This window comes from Scleropages formosus, chromosome 1 (assembly GCF_900964775.1).
Source record: "Scleropages formosus chromosome 1, fSclFor1.1, whole genome shotgun sequence".
In the NCBI taxonomy this organism is placed as follows: Eukaryota; Metazoa; Chordata; class Actinopteri; order Osteoglossiformes; family Osteoglossidae; genus Scleropages; species Scleropages formosus.
In genome coordinates this window covers 44,066,952-44,089,010 of record NC_041806.1, presented here as the reverse complement: position 1 = coordinate 44,089,010, position 22,059 = coordinate 44,066,952, and the positions used below count along the sequence as shown (strand labels likewise).

Below are 22,059 nucleotides of genomic sequence, written 5' to 3'. Positions count from 1 at the left end.
GTCAGTTGGTTTTACACTTAGCTCTTAAAAAGGCAGCTTATACAGCTTATAGTTTTATGGTAACATCCCACTTATTCGGTTACCTTCAATACTTTTTTCCACTGTGATCTGACACTTCCCAATGATATCTGTGTCAGTGGAGACCAAGCAGCTCCTCCTCCAAGCAAGGTGCTTTTTTTTACTGCCTTTCACTGGCCAGTGAGCCATACTCGCAGGCTGTGTGGGGAGAGTGCTTCTCATGGGTGACTGGGCACAGAAGTGCAGCAGGCAATGTAACATTTCCTGCTGCAGAGGGGGCTGCGAGGTGAGAACGTGAGAGAGCCAGGCACTAGCATTATGGAAGACTTCCCTGATAAAGTTCCACTCACCAAGAGCTAAGAGGAAGTGACATCCTCAAATGGGCTTTAAATTGGCTGCTTTTGAATGGCACTTTTTTTTTTTTTTTTTTAAACAAGGTATGAATGAGTGGGTGGATATAGACTCTATAGATCTTACTTTGAAACTGAACTGCAGTTACCTTGTTTACCTCTTATGGTCTTGTTTTTTTTTTTTTAATTTTTTTAATTCATTTAAACAGAGACGAAATGGAGAAGACATTCCCGTGGCACAAACTAAGAACATCAACCACAGGAGGTTTGCGGCCTCATTTAAGCTGAAGGAAGTAACGAGCCTGGACCAGGACCTGTATCGATGTGTCACCCAATCAGAGAGAGGATCAGGAGTGTCTAACTTCGCTGGGCTCATAGTTAGAGGTATGTGATCTGCATATTCACTAATTGTAGCTGATTGTGAACATCAGATGAGCTGAAGTTGAAACTGTAGAATGCCCCTTTACCTGGTGTCTCAGTGCTCAGAGAATTGTAATTCACGTTCCTAGTTGGATTAGCAGCAGGCAGCATTATGATTAAGGATGTGAGCCTATACATGAGTAAGACTTTAACTATTCATAGCAATTTGACTTTGTGTGGGGCCTGTCTCTCTTACTCTTGAAAGAGGTACGCAATATGCATTGCTCTAGTAAAAATCCAGTCATTAAAAAGTTAGCCTAAACAGTATAGAACAAATGGTTTGGCTAAGCAACAAACTATAAAGCAATAATAATAATGTAGACGTTTACTCTTTGCCCAAATATGAAAGGGTACCTTGATAATTTAAGTATATTGTTGGTTACTCCCTTTTTCTAGAGCTCTAGCTGCTTTCCTGTTTTCTAGGACAAAGAAAATTCTCTGTTCCCTTTTGAACTGAAAAGAAAGGCTGAAATCTGGTTGTAAATAAGACATAAACTGAAAACTTTGTTTGTACATACTTTCATTCTCTTGCTTTGTTGAAATATTGCTTTTATAAATAGCTTTGTGGTGTTTTTATAAACCCAGCTGCCCTCTGGCCTCAAATGTTATGGTAAATGCAATACGTAAAAATTTCACCGCTGTTATCAGCAAAAGTTGTTTATGCATAAATATTTATTGAGGAAAAAAATTTGTCTAAACTTAAACGCATATGGTTAGTAATTATAACCTTGCTTTAAAAATGAGTACTTCACAAAAAAAAGCATACTAATGGCCATAATCATTTTACATTTGTTTTGAAACAAATGGGAAGCAGAATGTCATCCCATTTCAGATTCTCCTAGTTCTGAATATGGATAAAATTACTTAGTAAACATTGAGACATGCTGTATAAATACACTATTGAGTTGTATACTTATCTTTCTTGATGAATGTTCTAAATAGTTTTTCTCCTTTATGCAAAAAATACCATTTAACATATTAGTTCTTTATGTCCATGTTTGCATACATTAAACTACTAATCCAAGACTTATAATTGTAAAAACTCTAGTTAATCATAAATACTTAACACGTACATCATTAACATTCAGCCCATAGATCAAAGATATGAATAATTTGTGGAGTAGGGCAAGCATCTGTTTATTTAAAAATAAGCATGTTAAACGTATGAAATTTAAATCAATATTACCAAAGGGGAATATTGCTGAACGCTTAAGGTTGTGAAATGTAAAGTATGTTTGTGTAAGTGGTGTACAAATAAGATTATTTTGGACACCAGGGCATGCTATTTCTCAGATGTAGCTTGGAATCCTGAATTTTCTCCCATACCCCTCACCGCATTTCTTTTTTCCAAATGCTGAATTAATCTGGACAAACTGGCCAGTTTCCGTATCAGCTGCCTGACCAGGCGAAGGGAGGCTAGAGTCTTGTTTATCTGAGTGACTGTAAAACAAATCTTATTGTTATTGTAGGCCAGAGGGCTCAAAGAACCCTGGTGTTACAAGTAAGTTGATTGTTAACTGCAGTGACAGGTCCGATATCTCACTGGCGCTTGAAATCTGACATCCTGCTACAAGGATACAAAAGATGGTAATTTTAAAGGAAATTTTGGGGCCATTGATATGGGACGCCTTTAATGAGAGCTGGCACAGAGTTGCCCATTGTCGCTCATGACCCGAGGGTAATAGTTTATTAGTAGCCCTTCTGCCAAAATGGAAGTGACAGGGGATGCTCCCAGCTATTTTGGTTCTCTTTGTAACAAATGAAGATTTCAGCAGCAAATTCTTTTGTGGAAGAAGTATTGATCTGTGTGTCCCCCAGCACTGAACCAAGAAATTTGTAAAGGGGGGCAACAGAACCCTGTTTACTTCGTCATGAGGTTAGTGCCTCCTCCATAGCTTTGCAAATAACCATGGTGCCCTTTTGCTCCTCAGAGCTAAACTTTATTGGCAGGACTGCTTATTGGAACACATCCCAAGACAAACATGGTCTCTGTTGTTGAGTGTCTGACTTTATAAGTTGATGCCGGGGTGCGTTTAGAGGATTGTTAAGACCTTTCCTCACACTGATCTGCAGATTGAGATATTTCTTTAATTAATGGCTTCTGTTGTGATAATCTTGCTTAAAGTTATAATTTTCTTATTACAGATGCTCTGTGCCTCTTGTCTGAGCCTTAAGAGCAAATCATCTGACATCAGGTTCACAGACAGTCTTAGTTAAGTTTTTGTGTAGAGTTATTACTGCTGCATGGTGAGTACAATGCAAAAAACCTGATGGCTCATCCATTTGGGACCTCCAAATGTTTGCAGTCCAAAGGCACGGACGGTCAAAGGCAATGGTAAACGACGTCTGGCCAAGAAACTTACATGAGTCGTAACTGTGAGTTGAATTCGACTCAGTAGCACTTATGCCTTAGAGTCACAGCTGGAAGAAAGAGAAAATCAACTAATTGAAATGTTGAAATCAGTTCTAGATCGATTTTGCCAAGATAAGGACAGTTTGTTTTGAATCATTTGCTAATTTCCTGCATAACTGAAACCTATCCATATTAACTTATATTGTTACACATTGATGCAGTTTGATATTTTTGCTGTAGTAAATACCTTGATCGAGGGTACTACAGCAGTGGCAAGATGTGGGTTTTGAACAAGCAGCCATCGGTTCAGAAGTCCATGTCCTTAGTCACTAAGGTCCGTCCTGTCCCATATTTGTGTGTTTTTGGAAAATGTGTCAGTTTGTTACTGATTCCTTCTTCAGCCCATCTGCATCAGGGTGATATTCTACATTTTTAGCTCTGTGTGCGTGCGCGCGCGCCTATATGTGACTCTGTTGGTGTGTGTGTGTGTGTGTGTGTGTGTGTGTACATTTCATGGAACATGCACTTGTTCTAATGACTGTGTGCCCTGCAGAGCCTGCCCCCCCCATCAGCGTGCTTGCTAGCATGGGGGCCAACTCACAGCCCTTGAAGTAAATAAACTCAATTGGCTGATGGGTGGTGGAGACGACTGTCAGCCAGCAGGCGGGTTGGAAAATATTTGCTTAAAAGTAGATTAAAAACTTCTTACCTGCCAGCTCTTCCACCACTGAAGAAAGCGCCCCACTTGACAATCCCACACTCAAAGAGCGATAGTTAAACTGTGATGAGGGCAGAATAGTGCATGCTGGGAAATGATAAGAAAGGAGGAATTTAGAATTCACTGATTGGGGGCCGGGGCATCAACAACAAAAAATAAAAAAAGAAATAATTTGAATATGAAGCTAGGTTCCATTGTGTCACTGGGGGGTTTTGATCATTTTGATTTATTTAACTTCTTCAGTGTGTTCACCTTGTGCCTTCTGCACTGGGTGTATGCCAGAACGCTTCCAAGAAATGAAAGTGTGGAGCCTTGTAGGTGATGGGTTTTATATTCCATATATATATATATATATATATATATATATATATGTATATACTGTGTGTGTGTGTGTGTGTGTGTGTGTGTGTGTGTGTATATATATATATATATATATATATAGAGAGAGAGAGATAAACAGGCACATATACACAGAAGGTATATGGGTTCTGTAATGACATCGGTCAGCCACTGATCATTGTTTCCACACTGCTATGCTCAGTTCTCCTTTACCTGTGTTATTCTTTGTCTCCGAGTTTGCCGTAAATTTAAGGGTGTAGGCTACTGGAAAATGTATGTTTTTTTTCCTCTGAAAGAAGTTCCTGCATCATACTTGGCTTCTCGTGGTCTACCCTCTTTTATATTTATTTCGATCAAGCTACTCCTTGCAAGTGTGACGGTGAAAACTGCAACATGCTTGCATCAACAATAAATGAAAATCAATTGCCATTAGAGTAGTCTGTGCTGTTGGCAGCATATGGACCTGGGTGTTACGCCGCATGCCAGTGTGGCAGCCGTAAGGAGGCCTGGGGCCCCAAGTAGGGAAGTGAGAGATGGATGAGGCCAAGTTCAAAGAGCAGCGATATGGTATCGTTTGCACCCGTCAACAGAGCAAGATGGATGTGATGTTAGGAAATACTGATAATGGCGGATGATGAAAGATTCATCGATGGGTGTAGAGTCACACTGGCATGTTTCATACCTGTAGGAGGCCCAGCTGTTTTCAGCACCTCTGACTCCTACACTCATCCCCAACCTTACTAAGGGCTAGTACCAACAGGCACTTAGGAACATGCCGGTCTGTTTAGATACATGCTTTTGCAGTTGCTTCTGTAGGCAATTTTTAAGTTGTTTGAAAGAGAGAAATGAATGATGACCTTTCTTCAGTTTCTAGTCTCCCCCAGCACTTCTGATATACTGATGTAGTATTTGCATTAAAAATAGTGTTGTACCCCTCCATTCAGATTTAGTTTCACACTGTTAAAAATACGATTGATTTGTTAATATCATGATTAGGCTAATTTCCTTAGTGAGCCTTTGGGGAAATATGCTTGTTGGCTTTTTTTTTCCCCCCCCTTTTTTTAAAAAAAAAAAAAAAAAAAAAAAGTTAGACTTTACATTGGATTAGTAGAATCCAATACTGTTGTTCCTATCTGTTTATACAGTGTGGCATTGAGGAAACTGATTAAATACTGTACTTTAGAGAGTAGCAGTACTCCATTTTCATTCGAGACAAATCTCACTTGTACGCCACTTTGGTGAAAAGCGTTTGCTAAATGAATACATGTAAATGTAACTCTATGAGATGCCCGAGGCCCTACTCTCCTGTGTGAGTATGAGAAATTTCCCCATTTCAAGTTGGAGAAGAGACCCCATCAACTTTCAAGATATTGAAAACACACACACACACACGCACATTTTCAGAACCGCTTGTCCCATACGGGGTCATGGGGAACCGGAGCCAACCCGGCAACACAGGGCGCAAGGCCGGAGAGGGAGGGGACACACCCGGGACGGGACGCCAGTCCGTCGCAAGGCACCCCAAGCGGGACTCGAACCCCAGACCCCCCGGAGAGGAGGACTGTGGTCCAACCCACTGCGCCACCGCACCCCAGTGTATATTGAAAACATCGAGGATATGCTCATATCCTTTGCCTCTATGTGCAAATGTATATTCTGTACATTATTGCGAGTTAGAAGCCAGGTCAGAGCTGCAGATTTCTGTTCCCTCCTATATTTTGTTCTGCCTTTACTCCACCCTTCACAAACCCCAACCTCCTTGATTGTGTCCACACATGTTCCTGGGTAACAGTTTTAAACCATTAAACAGGGAGCAGCCTTTGGACCCATTGTTCAGATTTGTTTCCTGGTACATACAGTAAATATAAAAATTTGTTGCATGTTGTGAAGAAACTCACATTTAGACATTGCTTGTTCATTCTTTTTCTTCCAAATGGCTTAATGGTTAACTTCAGCATTATGTGTTTTTTTGTTTGTTTTTTTTTTTTTTTTTTTTGTCTTTAATCTAGCTGCCTCATCCAGAAAGAAATCACCCCTTTTAATGCAGTACCTTTAAAAACCTATGTAGTACTCATTGTCACAGTACATAGCACTCATAATTTTTTGTCAAGTTCATTGCAGCAGTTCCTGAGTTGTAGCTTAGTGTCATTGCCATAAAAAACAAGTAGTGGTTCTGTTCATTGGGGTTATTGGATATTTTTATTCAGAACATTACTGTCAATCCATCAGTTTGATAACTGAAGCTCAGTTGAATTTCATCTAATACTTGCACCTTGAGAATCTTACCTCAGTTATATCTGTCATATGGAATCCTAAAGAAGTACAAAGCTATACTGTTTTAGGAGTGCTTCTTCAGTTTCATCCTCCACTCTAATCCATGTTTTGTGGTGTTTGTTGTAGTAGTAATGGTACCACAAAATAGAGACATAATTGGGTGAAAAAAACCAGTTTGTTTCATATAGCTTACTTTTTCCAGTTTGTCTTGATGGGCCAATAAAAAGAAAGCTATTATGCAAACGATACATTAGCTAAAAATTTACATTTGGATAAAGCCAGCTAATAGACAAGCCTTCACATCAGTCCTTCCACCACTGTCATTGGTTATAAACGTAGCCACTTGTTTAGATGTTTACTATGCTGCTTTCTTTCTTATGTTGAACTGTCCATTATACGGAACAGCAATCTTGCAGCATACCTCAGTTGGCACACTGAATTGGACCTTGGGTTTGTCTGCCTGAAAGTGCACCAGGGGAAGGCACATTCATGGCCCGGTAGATGTCAAGAGAACATGGTGAGGGAAAGGGGGAGGTTGGAAATTAATGGTTTGGGAGATGCCGAACAGGTAATTACGTATTAATGAGGTGGGGAATGGAGCGAGCAGCCAACTGAAAGCCAATGAGTTGAGGGACAGAGAAAAGGGGCTGATTGTGAATCAGACCTGGTTTTGCAAACATACAGTTGAAAGTAGAATGAAGGAATGCCATTGTGAGCGGTTCACAGAGAGGCCATGGTGAGCTCTGTTCTGGACGGATCCAGGAAAGGCCAACATAAGGGTCTCCACTGCTAAATTAACCACACAGGGCAGGCAGCTATCTAAAATAAAATTGCTCTGAGGTTTGTACCATGTGGGCCATGTGAGAACAGTACTGTGTAAGAATACATTTTAATCAGTCTCTCTATTTCAACTTTAGCAATTAAAGCTCTGCTATTCTACCTCAACTCCACTGGCAGGGATTGTATGTCTGTATAAACTGTAACTCTGTTCGTAGGAAGGTACTTACCCTAAAAATTGCTCCAGTAAAATTACCTAGCTGCATAAATGGGTAAATAATTGTATGTAGCTTAATGTTGTAAGTCACTTTGGAAAAAAGTGTCTACTAAATGAATATTATGTAAAAGATTGTTGAGTCCACTACACACACTTAACTCTGTAATGTAATGTTCATCCTCCATCCATATATTTCATTTTTGGAGGGTTTTGTAAGCACAAAAACAGACGTTGTGTTAAGTGATTGGTTGTTAAGGAAGTGTTTTCTCTCAGATTTGGTTTCTCCCAACTTGATATTGGCGAAGGTCCGATCACAGGCAGCCTAATTCAACAACCATCTCGTTTGTCTTGGGTCTGGATAATAGACTGGCACCATGAGTACAGTATGGGTCTAATTTAATGGCAAAATGTTAACTTTTACATAGTGCTACTTCAGAGAGGTCACAGAGGTATAACAGTCGTTCAGTTGTTTTTGTGTCTTGGATTGGAAAATGTTTACATTTCTTCTCTATACCGTTCCGTATTTTGGTAGCTTGGGTAGCTAGGAAATGGGCTTCTTGCAGTCTGTTTCCTGGGGGCAGAGCTATGGAACAAAGTTGATGTGTGCGTGCATCTTTTGCTAAGGTAAAACTAGACATGTTCATCAGAAGTAAATGAGGAAGATTCTTATTAGTACACTGACCATTCTTTGAGGAAACCTAACAATATTTCCAATTATGCAACACTAATAATCTGAATGTCTTCCTGACAGAACCTCCTCGCCCCATTGCTCCCCCTCAGCTTCTGGGAGTGGGACCTACGTACCTCCTTATCCAGCTCAATGCCAACTCTATATTTGGTGATGGGCCTATCATCTTGAAGGAAGTGGAGTACCGTATGACTTCGGGAAGCTGGACGGAAACACATGCTGTCAATTCACCCAACTACAAGCTGTGGCACCTGGACCCAGACACGGAGTATGAAATCAGGGTTCTCCTAACACGTCCGGGTGAGGGGGGCACTGGGCAGCCGGGACCGCCACTCATCACCAGGACTAAATGTGCCGGTAAGTCATCCGGTCCCTCCCTTGCTCACCTCCACATATCTTTTCACCGCCTGATTGCTTGCCCTCTTCCTGTTGTCAGCATTTTCAAAAATGATACTTGGTCTTAGGCCTTTTATAAAACCTGTCTAAAAGAATAAGTAAGATTTTAAATAAACCAAAAATCTCAGCTGAAATTTTCACTCATAACGAGGTTGTAAGAGATTGAGTTTTGTGTTTATATATAGTTTGTACAAGCATATAATTTCTAATCATTTATAATCATTTATGCAGTTTTTTTTAAGCTGTGCATAAGTTTAAATGGCTAATAGCTTGTATGAGTAAACAAGAGTATTTTGAACCTTTGTGATTGGAATGACTAACCTGTAGAGTGCTTCCACATTCCATCTTTGTGTTTTCTAAGAACCAGCCCCTCCTGTGGGTTGCTATGGTACCTGTATTAACCAGTAAGTCAACAAAAAGAAGACTAGATACACAACTTATATGCTAGAGCACGTAGTAAAGCGATTGTGTTGGGGGAAGGAATTTGAAGATGGAAAGTGGTTATTAAGAATGATGCCGAATGTATACAGTGTTTCATTACTGTGGGCAATACCTTTCTATCAGGCGAGACACTACACCTCTATTCCCAAGTTGCTTGCAAGTGAATAGACCAGCTGTATTCTCAGATTGAGATTCAGAGAGAGTTCTTCAATTCTCCATTTCATCTCCACTACTGCTAGATTTTTTTTTTCTTTTTTTTTTTTTTTGATCCAAAGGCCCTTTCTTGGAGAACATATTTCATGTTAAGCTAGAAGTGTGCTCAGTAAGGGACTGCTATTTATCTCTGTTCATTTCTCATTGGTAATCATTTGATCAAATTTCCTCCAACTAAGTGAACCATAGAATTTTTTTTAGCTCTTTTATATTCTAATTTCTTTGCTTCCTGTATATTTTTATAAATCTCGCAGCAAGCTTCCAGCTGGCATTGATTTATTTTTATTTTTGATTTTTTGTTTGCTGGTTTGTTCAGAGCCAGAAATTCAAAGAGGGAGATGCTTCCAGAGTGCCTATAAACTCAATCTGAGAGTTGGAAGTTGCAGTCCTTTTGAGTAAACATGGACTTGACTCAGAGGGGGATTTCATTTACAGTGCATTTAAATGACTTTTGCTTTAAAGTGTTCTGTGCATGTAATATTTGATAGCCCTGGAGTTTGTGTTGATTGGGCTCAGTCTCATGTGTATGCCTAAAGGGATTGTGTTTATTAGGCTTATACTTTCTTAAATGCATAGATGGACATTTTTGGCTTTTTTTATTCCCTGATACTGTCTCAGAACTGGTTCGGAGTGGGCAGTGTAATGAATGAATACCAAGCATCACATCTACACTATTTGAAGTGAAAAGGACATTTCATTAAAATGAATGAGATTAGGTCACATCAGAGACAAGTATTTTATCTAAATACAGTTTAGGTGAATAGTTGTTGAGTTGTTTGACTCAAGTTAGAGCAAACTATTTACTAAATTATTTCTTCATTTAATTTCATTTTCTACATTTCAGCAATAAAGCCGTATATATCACACAGGTGGTGTATCTAATGTAGCAGAAAGCATAGTTAGAGCTATTGCCTTCAGAGCTTAAGTTTGCATTTTCAAACGTCAAACCTGCTGTTGAGCAAGATATTTACCCTAAATTACTTGTTACATTGCTCAGCTTTATAAATGATGAAATAATTGTAAGTACAGGCAGTCCCCAAGTTACGAATTTCCAACTTATGTGCAACCCGTACTTGCGAACCACACCGACAGAAGTTGATTTTTTGTCACCCTTAAGTAACAATCAAATGAAAACTTCATAATTAAGCCTATTTTATTCAAAATTAGAGTTACTGTATATACAATGGCTTGTAATAAGAAACGGGCGCTACTTTGCAGCGTGCATCAAAATATTGGGCGTCTACAGCAGTTTGTCGCCTCGTGGGCGGGGTGCGTGAGTCCGAGGTAAAACGGTCCTCCTCCTTTTCCCGTTAAGTGTCTCATGTGTTACTGTATTTGGCTTTCTCTTTTTTTTTTTTTTTTTTGCTTTTACCCTCTTAACCATGGTACCAAGGCATAAATGTGATGCAAGTGATGGTGATGCATCCAAAACAAAGGAAACGATCACGATTGAAACTAAAGAGGAAATTATGAAGTGAAAGGTGAAATGTCAACGAACAATGGAAAAGTGAACATTAAAGCTTCTTTAATGTTTTGCGCACGCGCGCACACACACATTTATACACGCGCTGTCCCTCTGTCCGAGAGAGCGCTCGGCCACAAAAAGACACTTCTTCCCCGTTGCGGAATCTTGCTCCAGACCACGATTTCGGATCCTCGCCTCCGTTCTCCGTCAGTACGCCGATCGACCGACCATTCGCCCATCCCTGACCACGAGAACACGTCTAATCCTTTGACTCTGAATAAACGATCCTGCACTTGGGTCCAGCCTCCTCTGTGTCCTCTGTTCATCATGACAATAGTAATATTTATCTCTTTCTATGGCGTGCTTTGTAAGTACTGAAGTTACATTTTTTATTATTATTATTACAACAGCATTACATTGTTTTATTATTTTTGTTATTATTTCTACTGTATTGTTATATTAATGATGTTTTAGTATATCCAAAGTGTTTCTTTAATGTTTTTTATGCAGAAAAAGGTACATGATATACAATATACTAAGAAAAATGGTTGACAAACTGATGTTAGATACCCACCATACCTAACTGTTCCGACTTAAAATCAGACTGAAGACAAACTTAAAATCAAAATCCGACTTATAGACAGACTGAAGACACAGAACTTGTTCGTAATTCGGGGACTGCCTGTAGTCTAAAACTGTAGAAAAGCAAAGCATTATCTAAAGGAATGTAAATAGAAATTTACAGTTAACGATTTAAGATGATTTTTTTGAAAAGTTAAAATTTAGTAATTAAAAAAAATTGTATGCTGCTCTATAAATATCAATTAACATAAGCAATAGGTGGCTTTTTTCCTTCAGCACACCTTCAGTCCTTATTGGAATGCTGTTCAAGTATTTACAAGTATTTGTAAATACTTGTAAATATGTGTGATACCGGACCATTGTAAGAGAGTGAAAGTGTCAGGAGTCTGCTGAGAGATGTGTAAATTTACTTTGAGCTGTGTTCTGAGGTTCTGTCTGAAAAGCTTCAGTGGTGTTTAGGACTATTGACTTACGAGCATGGGAACACTTGAATTTGTTTAGGTTTGCATGTGTAGGTTTTACATCTTAGAGTACGTTATGTTTGTGAGTAAGGTGATTGCATGGCATCTGAAGTGAGACAAAGGCATTTTTATGTGTGGATAGCAGTTTAAATTTATAAACTGCCATTGGCGGATTGATAAAAATACTGTGTGTTTTGGACACAACAATATGTATTCATGGGAGATTTTGTTAGTGTGAATTTATTCTGGAATAAAACAACATAAAGGAAATTTGTCATTTTTGTGTGATAGCTGATTTTGAACCCTATTCATTCTGGCAAATCTGTAAATGTAAAATTAGTCTTACATTTGTGATAGTCTCATACCTAAACTTACATTGTTCTGATGGAGTTGAACAGAACCTTCACACAATAAAGTTCTACCGTATCATGAACCTCAGTGTGGTGACCAACAGGCAGCTGATCGGTTATGAAATGCTTTCTGAAACCTCTGACCGTGTTTTAACGACCAGGTGCTCTTGTTTGCCTCTTTTATACTTGACCAGTCTTGGTAGCTGCTGTTCACCTTAATGTGACTTAGCAGTGTACTGGCCTTCACTTGTCATTTAGTTGACAAAGTTTTGTCTACTGCCTTTATGCGTGAGATTATTCTTCTCTGTGCTCTGAAATGTGGAATATGATCTGAAATGTGGAAGGTCACTTTGGATAAGGGATGTCCTGTGGTTGACTTCTCGCTATACCATGATGCAAGTCTGCATTTCAGGTCTTATGTGTCGTGTCCAAGTGGCTCTTAGCTGTTTGGAGTCAGAGAACGACTGATTACTCTTCAGTTTGAATATTTGGGGTTTTTGTGTCAGCACAACCCCTTTGTCTTTCCTTTCTGCAAATGAAGTGTTCCTGTGTGTTTGTTTGGGAAATGTATGTGCTAACACAATAATTAAAGGATTAACATTATTTCTTTGTGGTTCAGGGTTGGAGGAGGTGAAGTGAATCTTGTGTTTTCTTGATTTATTGGCAGAACAAACACATAATGAAAATGCTGAAGGCATTTCTTGAGACCTTGTATTTGTTTTTATTTTCTAGTACTCCTCTCTGTATGCAATTTATTTTGTACAAATGCCATGGCATTTCTGTTAAAGTATTGATCATTTTCCTCCTACTTCAGCTTTAAATAACAGTGAAATAATAAACTTGTGTGGTGGTACAGTTGAGGGGGGGATAATTCTGATATTTCAACCTGCTTTTTGCCATTTAAACCTAATGAAGAGTCCCTTTCTCTTTTCTTGAAGGAGAAATGTTTGGAGAATGGTTTGTGTTTTGTGAGTATGTAGATTTATTTTTTGTTATGGACATTGCACATTGCAGCTTTGTTTCTCCAGTGAGCAAAGGACCCTTGCTTTATTTATTTATTAATTTATTTAATAGAGGTGTTCAGATGTTTTTTTGTTGTAATGTTGATTTGTAATCATGATAACTAAAAGTGGTAAAGCCTATAAGTTCACTCATTGTTTACTTTGTGCCTAGACATGCCTCGATGTGCCACACTTATCCTGAACAAGATTTTTTGGAAATGCACTGGTTATATGAATGGGGTCTTTGCTATGTCAAATACCCTTCCTCAGCACTGACATGCAGCAACTGGCTTGAACAGAATGTGCTCAGTGAAATATTTCATCATGGCACCACATTTAGCACCCCAGCCTACAGAAATTATGTTCCTTATGAGCTCAGATTTAAAAAAAAAAAAAAAAAAAAGGGGGGGGGGAAAAAGGGAAAAACCTCCTTTTCTGCTATGATCTTTCTTATTTCTTCAGCCATTGTCTGCAATGTTCAGTGTTTCATTGGGAAAATTTTGTCACGTGTCATTTTAAATGGATTTCTTTCATTTGAGCCTTGTGGGAAAATTATGCAATACCTTCTTATAAAAGTTGCCTCAAGCCAGTAGAAGGCTGAAAGAGATGAGAATGCAGAAGTCCACTGTAACGTGCACTGGTGTTAATGTGGCTAGCTGTTAAATTTCTATGCATTTGTGTTTGTACGTAAAGCCTCCAGTTTGGTCAGTGTTTGCGGCTTAAAGGCAGTATTTAATCGATATTTTGGTATCCAGATGGATGTGGAGTGACCCTGGCATGACACCTGTTAACAGAAGGAACCCAGAGATCCTCGCTTTGTCACCTTGACAAAGGCAGAGCGCCTCAGCTCCAGTGGGATTGTGCCTGGGATTTCTTATTCTTTGGTTTAAAACAAAACCACAGGGACAAAGTCCCTCTGGCAGAAATATTGAAATTCTCAACAAGAAGCCCAAGAACAATCTCCATTGGACAAAAAATGCTTTAAAAGTACTTTCCAGTTTAATGGTGTGTGGATACTTTGCTTTGTGGTTTCTGTTAATGACACAGCTGTGTGGTCGGAAATGGTGAAAAGGTTGTGAATGACGTGTTCTCTAAATATTCACCGTGATCTCCTTGGTTACCATGATTGGTGGCCAAGCACTTTAGACTGTTCTGTGAGTGGTGTTTGACTCACTGTTTGTTTACTGTTGTAATTTTTTTGGGCCCTTTTTCCCTCAGAACAAATATTTCCCCCCATCTCTCTGTGCCCCACCGAGGTGGCATTTTGTACTGTGGAAATGGTGAATGCTTTATGATATGATCCCCTTCCCCCTTTAACTGTTTCTACATGTAACAGAATGGACAGCAGCTAAGATTGTGGTTTGCTGGAGATGAATCTGTTAACGCTGTGATGAGCTGTAATGCAGCTGCTGTTGAAATGAGATGGGTATGTATGTGTGCTGAGTGCATATGTATTATTTATAGGGTTACTGTTGTTAGTCCAGCTTGGAACAAAAACCATTGGACATTTAAGAAACAAACTGTTTAATGTCTCAGAAAAGACACAATGGCAGATCAACCATTTGCCTTTAGTCCTACAATTGTAGCAAATCCTCTTCTCTCCAAAAAGCCTTTTTCCATCTGTTGTTGACCTAACTGGGTTTAATGGCTATACGTTTCTCGACGTATTATTTTTCAGGCACAACACTGGTAAGGAAAGTAGAAAATAACAGTTTGAAGCAATTAATTCCACCATGGGCTGTCTTTGTTTGCCTTAGTGGACTACTTGAGGACAAGCTACAAGTATGCTGTGAAACGGTTACCTCGTTGTTAACGTATGGCCAATCTGCAATTTGTGAATGACATATTGAGGCTGCTTTATTTATGCTTAAATGTGTAATGGAATATGGGCATATGATCAGCTTCTATGGAACCATTATGGGCATGTCACTTTAATCTTCTTGGTTCCCTCTCCAAGGTCTGTGGTATACCGCCAAGGGAGTCTTACAGTTACAAAAAGACATTAAGGGCAGAAAGTGCAGCTGACCGTTATATTGCATGTGGTGCAGAAGACCTTGCCTGGGTGGTGTTTGCTGCAGCAGATTGAAGCAATTATGCTGAAACGGCCTGTTCCTTAAATGAGGAAACTAGATTGAAATGACTGAGCTTCCCTCTGGTCAGAAGTTTATCTGGCGCATACTCTGAAAATTTAACTTCTGTCGGACCACACCTTCGTTAGGTGTTGAGGAGTCTCCATGTGTCCGTGTGCTCTCATTAAAGGCTGTTTTCCTTCTTTCAACCCAAATGAGTAGGAGGGATGGGGACCCCTGGAGTGTGGGATACCCAGTAGAACAGTGTTCTTTGGGTTTACTGCTCCTTCCTGGTGAAAACAAAAGCCTTTGTTCATTTACTTTTAGGGAGTATCCATCTTCAGGCACAGATATTGATTTTGATCAGGCCTGAAGCGAGAAATACTATTAAGGAGCTACCAGTGATTATGTGTGCATGGCTTTCAGCACCTAATGGCCTGTGTCTGTCCAGAGATCCATTTCAAATGGATGTATCTAAGAGGAATTTCAATATGCACTTCATAGTGTTGCAAAGTTTTTCCTTTTGTTAATGTTAGGAACTTTGAATCAACTTATGAACTATGAATGAAAACCTTTATTTTCGATTTAATGCCTTGACAGTGCTCATTAATTTCTGAAATTCCTTCAGAGCTAACTTGGGTGTTAGAAGTTGTATTATAAGTTAGGAACCTTACTGAAATGTGATTTTTAGAGTTCTCCCTTTCCACGAAAGTGAGACAGACTGCGATTTGACTGCTAAACAAGTTTGCACAGTCGATCATGTAAATGACACTCAACCTGCAAATGTGATGGAGGAGTGCAGAGAGGTGGGGGTGGGAGAAGGGGAACCCACAGATTACCTTTCTTACCTTCAGGCAATTTGAGTGTCTCCTGAGGAAGACCTGACATTACTTTCCACTTCCAACACATTCTCACCCCCCAGTCCGACATTGAAGGCAAAGTAATTGGAGTCTGTGGCTGATGAAGATGAATTGTAGGTCTTCATAGACACTCTTGATGGTCGCTATGAGGACTCTTCAACATGAACTCCTATGCATCATTTAGAAGAAAGCTTTTTTTTTATTTTTGAAGAGGTCGAGGCTGTGGGGAGAAAAAAAATGCCCACCCCCGCTAAATTATGCTGTATGTGAAATGGGTTCTGAGTAGTGTGGACTTTGAAGGCTCTGCCGTATTTTGAGGAGAGCCAGGAACTTGGTTTCAACTTGTGTCAATAGAACACAAGTGTAAATCTAAGAAACAACAAATTCTAAAATGTGAAGGTGGATTAAAACTGTCATCTATGTCGATTGTGATTCTTGTAGAAGTTCAGAAATCAGTTCTTGTTTTTGCCAGAAAACCCCAACGCGATGTTCGTCACACAGACACTTTCCACGACAGCCCGCGTTTGCTCTCCAGAAGCACTAGCATGGCTTTCACTCAACTGTCATATGATGGATGGCTGCCTGTTGACAAAACATTTTGAGACTTTTTTGTTACAAAACACTTTAGTGATCTTTTGAATAGGGGGGGGAAGTTTAAGGCCAAAGTTTTTCATTTATGATGTACATTTCAGCAAAGAAAACAAACCATATTTCACTGCCAAATACTAAAAATAACAGCAAGAAATCTAAAAATATGTAAATTGCACTCATGTGCTGTCTTAATTGGTGTCATGTCTTGTCACGTTGTAGGATTGACAATTGTATAAAACGACAGCTAAGCAAGTCACTTTTGTTACTTATCGGTGCCTTATTTTAAAACCACTTATTTTCAGTTGTGTCTGTTCCAAGATTTCAGGTGTGTCAGGTCTATGAGTTCATCTTATCACCCACTCATAAAGTGCAGCATGCCTGCTACTTTTGGATTAACTTTCTCTTACCCGACCCAGTAGCTGTTCTGTTTGAAGCACTTTTTTTTCTGACAGGCATTCAGGAACAGTGCTTGTGTAGGGTTTTGTGTGATGGGGGTACCTGTGGCTCCACATCAGGTCAACCAAAGAGCTGCATGTGCTCTCAATTCCTCACTATTTGTAGATTTTAAGGCCTCTGAAATACCACATTTTCATTTACAGAAACATTCCCGTTTAAGTAAGAACTGACTCGTGTGGTTTTTTTTTCTTTTAATAGGAAATGATGTGCTTTTTCTGTGTCGGTATCTCAAAGTGTAGTCCACCATCATATTAAACCAATCTGCAGAGGACAATGTGTAGGAATTTAAAGCAACAGGTTGAGAAGCAGAAAATAATGGCACCTTCCACTTTCTATAAATGTTTTCCATTTTCTTTGAAATTTGCTTCTCGCTTTATAGAATTTTTTCTATTTTCAGATACCTTGTTGTTCTTTGCCATTACTAAAACCAAGCATATGTTATAAAACATTATTTGGGGGTTGCCTTTTTTTGTCTTGTTCATGTGTACTCTTGTGTATATGCAATTCTTAACTACAGCAGTTTTGCTATTTGTTCAGTTTCCTTTTTTCCAATTTCCTTTTTTTCTTATGAAGTAAATTTTTCCCCAGGAGTTTCAGGAAAGGGTGAGATTCAGATTGCCAAATCCTGTTGTTTACCTTTAAATCTCTCCTTGCACAATCTAATTAAAGTGGTTGGTATTATTAAACTGACAAGACAAGTTTGCTCCCTGTAGTAGTGGCCCTAGAAAAGAAAAGGGGAAAAAAAAAAAAAAAAAACTTGGAACACCTTAATTCTTTTGCCTAAAGGTTCCTTTTCCTGTTAGGTAGTTGGGTTTAATTCCCCATCCACCACAGCAAGATTGTGTTGAGTCGTACCCATTCCCAAACATGCTGATTTGTAGCCCATAGATCTCAGATGGACGCCTGAAAGAAAGTGATGAGTGGACGAGTGCAGGAAAGTGTCTCCTCAACATTAGCGAGGAATCCATTTGCTGAAGTGCAAGCAGTGCGTGACAATGAGTCTAGCATCATTAGTCTGGAAAATAAAAAGGTTTGGAGTAGGGGCAGGGCAGTGCTAGTAAGTGGGGGGGGGGATGTAAAGTTTTCTTTTTCCAATTTCTCTAGACAACATACAGGTTCTGGGCAATTTTTTTGTGCATTTTTTAAAAGTCTTGTAACACATTAGTTTTCAGTTAATATTTTTTATTACAACATGGTTGCAAACAGTCATCCATACAGCTTTTCTGTGTGGGTTGGCCTAAATTTCTACATGTTTCGCAGTTGTTTGGTACAACAGCCTTTTGTTCCTGGCCCATTGTGACTTCCTGCTAACCTCTGTTTGTTTTTCACAAGAGGTTTAAGCTGAATTAAATGAATTCATCTGAACACTAGTCTTTCTCCTATCCCTCTTTAAATTGAAGTATGTGCCCTCGCTGTGATTTTCGTCCAGATGAGCTCTTCCTTAAACTCAACCGGTGATCTGCGCATGAACGCTTGATAGACCTCTGCCCACTTTTAAGAGGAAGGTGCCCAAGCCCATTGCTTTGACCTTTTCCAATAGTCCTCCTTTATTCAGAATTAGTTATTATTAGTTATAATAACATAAAATTAGTTATTCAGAAAAAAGCATCTGCCAAAAAAAAGCATTTGCCAGGGGACAGCTGGTAGTGTAATGGTTAGAGCGACTGCCTTTGGACCCAAAGGTTGCTGGTTCGAGCCTCACCTCTAGCTGTAGTACCCTTGAGCAAGGTACTTACCCTGAATTGATCCAGTAAAATTACCCAGCTGTATAAATGCGAAATAAGTGTAAGTTTTGGAGAAAAGCATCAGCTAAATGAATAAATGTAAATGTAAGCAGTAATACTATTAAAATATAGGGTAATTTGCTACAGACCATGTGATTGCTTGTTACGTGGTCTTCATGTAAGGGTGTGAGGAAGATTTGAATGAAAAAGGTAATATGTTAATTGCAGTGACTCATTTTTTTTTTAACATAAGGCCCATTCTTTTAAATTTTAACTTAATTCTGGAAACACACTTTATAAATAATACAAAATATATCTTGTGTAGGAACATTAAATGGTAAAATGTAGAAAGTATAAAGAAATAAAATGCCTCTGATCTCATGGTGTGTTCCTGTCACGTGACAGGACCTTTTTTCTGGAGACTGTAATAGTGTGTTGGTCACAGAATGCCTCTCCAAAGGCCGTACTCAGCAGTTTGTGGGGAGATTTTTGCCTGGGAATGCAGATAAAGGAGACGGTGATTAATGTTTGTTCAACAGCTAGCTCAGAGTCATTCCATAGCCCAAACAATGATGCATTCACAGCATCATAGATCCCTCTGACAAACATTATGGAGTTGTGGGATTATCTGTATGTGAGAAACAAATGTTATTTAAATGTAAATTACTTTTTTTTTTTGTTTATTTTATCACTGTTGATTGTGAGATCCCGACTCCCAGTGTTTTGACAAATCAGACAGCTTTTTTTTTTTTTTTTTTTTTTTTTTTTTTTTAAGAAAAAGAAAAAGATCAATGTCTTGAACTTGATCAGATTACACTGTTCTGCTGAAATGACTTGCAGTAATAATGCAGCCCAGGTCAGGTATGAAGTGTAACTTGATTTTTTTTTTTTTTTTTTTTTTTTTTTTTTAGTTCCCTAAAATGTCATTGACCACTTTCTCCTGCTTGATTGTTTTCATAGTGTCTGTTATCAGTTTTTTTTCCCTTCAGATTGTATCGGAAAAAGGACATTTTCACTTACATCATTAGAGTTGCATCCCTTGGTGGTGTTCCATTACTACTGCCGGTATGATTTTTATTCTTGTCGTTTGAAAGTTCATATTCTGCACATATTCATTGTCTGTGCACATATGCAGTTTTAAGGATCATCAGATTTTTCCACCGGAAAGCACAAAGTTCCCCCTGCTGCCCCATAATTTGGCTTGCTCTCTGCACATTGTTTTGCTGGCACAACCTGGCAGTGAGATGGATTTGTTGGCCATTAATGATATTTATTCTGTTTCCTTCATTACACATAATCCACCTGTGTTAGATTTCCATGCCTGTGTTTGACTTTCTACCCGGTTAGAGTGCTTATCAGCTCCTTCACAGGCTGCACAATTTGAATTTCAAAAAGGCTAACGGATGAATTTGTCGCTTGTTGAGCTACAGTACCTGGCCATTTCTGTTTCACCCCCCAACACCCCCTCCCCCTTGACTCTTTCCTTAAACATTCCCAATCTTTCTCTCTCCCGCTTTTTTGTTGTGCAGAGTACAAGAAGATCACCTGAATACCACCTCGGATTTTATTTCTGTGTTACATTTTGACATGTGCCAGGCTGTCAGTCATACTAGTAGAATCGGTGACATTCCTGCAGTGAGTGACACGTGTGTCATTTTGTGATGCCTGTGGAAGTGACCTGTGCACTATTCTTCTCTTGCACCCGGTGCAGGTTATACTTCACTACAGTGTGATGAAATAAAAGTCAATTTGGATGAAACGTTTCTCCTTTCCCCCCCTCTGAAATCGTTTGCAAACTGTAGTTGTATTGGTGATTTCTGAGTAAGAATTGTCTATTCTGTGGGTGCTATTTGGGACCTGTAGTAGCTTTTTTGTTATTTTAACCATTACATTACATCACATTTATTAATTTAGCTGACACTTTTCTCCAAAGCGACTTACAATGTCAAATGCTCTAGTGAATCAGTTTAAAGTCTCATTTCTGTAGTGATCCTTTTCAAATGTAAATAATTATAAATAGCTCATCAAACTAAACTTTAAGTTTTGTGTAAATTTATCAACATAATTATAATTTCCATCTTTGGACTTTGTACTTTTTTCCTGGTATTCCCAAATACTCCCCGAAGACTAGCTGGTCCCTTAAATTATTTGCTGTCTGCTGGAGTGTTTGTATTCTTAGCTCTCTGACCTAATACAGGGGAACAATGTATAATCTGACTGGATTAGATTTCCTGGCTAGAGGAAGAGCTGCAGACGTTACGGAGTAAGAACTCGGTCCATGTCATCGTAATACAGCCAATAAAAATATATACACAAATTCCTCTCCACTTCAACCAATTCCCATGTTCTTTGATCTGGGGTAAATTGGAATAGAGGAGAGAGCTGAAAGCCCCGTGTTTCACCGTACAAAATTAAAGCCCAAAGACAGAGAAACACATTTTTTCCCCCTTGTTAAGAAAGCAAATATGCTTGTCTCTTTATAAAAGGGGAAAAAATGACAAAAGCTTGTTCATGAATGGCAGTGTTATTAAAACAAAACAATGCTCTTCTCCCCTGCCCCACAACAATCCTGCTGATCCATAAGAAGCTGATGGCTTCTGAGGTGGTTTTTCTCAGGGTGTTGTATTGTGCTGCATTTGACCTTACTGAATCATCTTTGTATAAACAACAAAGAAAAACCGTGCTTAGTGGAGAACATTGGATGTAACTTCTAATTGAAAAGTCATTTTCTGATGCAGCTCTGACTGTTGTCCTTCCCATCCCCCCCTTATAAAATATTATTTTCTAGTGCAGTTGTAACCATGTGGGTAATTGATATGGTACCAGAATGACACAGTGTTTCATTTCCCCGACGGGAATTGTGAGAATTAGTTTTTTTTTTTTTTTTTTCCTCCCCCCCCCCTCTCTCTCTCTCCCTTCTTTCTCCTTCCCCCACAAGTCCCTGGGGGTGAGGCAGATGAAGCAAGCCAGTGCTTTCTTTTCTTTTATTATCTCCCCCCCCCGCCTCCCCTTATCCTGAAGAGGTGATTTATTGGTGCTTGTCTACAGAGAGTAAAAGGTGAAATATAATCAAGTTTTGGATGGAGTTGCTAGGTTTTTCCCCCAGTGTGCTGCTGGTAACCTCTGAAAATATTGTATGCACAGGATTGGCTGTGAATCGTTTTGTCTGAAGGCACAGCAGTGTCCTCGTCTGTTCTCTAGGGCCATCACGGTTGCATTGATGGGTACTTTTGGAATTTTTGTTTTCATTGTCCAAGTCCTGATTAGACCCATTTTGTATTAGCCTCAAAGCAGTG

The 22,059-nt window shown here is 39.1% G+C and overlaps 1 protein-coding gene across 4 annotated transcripts in view; it reads left to right on the top strand.

Annotated features, from left to right (window-relative positions):
- The window catches only part of ptprk (protein tyrosine phosphatase receptor type K), a 119,413-nt gene that overhangs the window by 57,414 nt on the left and 39,940 nt on the right, over nucleotides 1-22,059 (top strand). For all 4 annotated transcript variants that reach the window (XM_018742471.2, XM_018742469.2, XM_018742470.2 and 1 more), the window contains exons 6-7: nucleotides 578-752; nucleotides 8,218-8,511. In XM_018742471.2, the coding sequence (XP_018597987.1) occupies nucleotides 578-752; nucleotides 8,218-8,511 (469 nt within the window). The remainder of the gene's footprint in view (nucleotides 1-577; nucleotides 753-8,217; nucleotides 8,512-22,059) is intronic.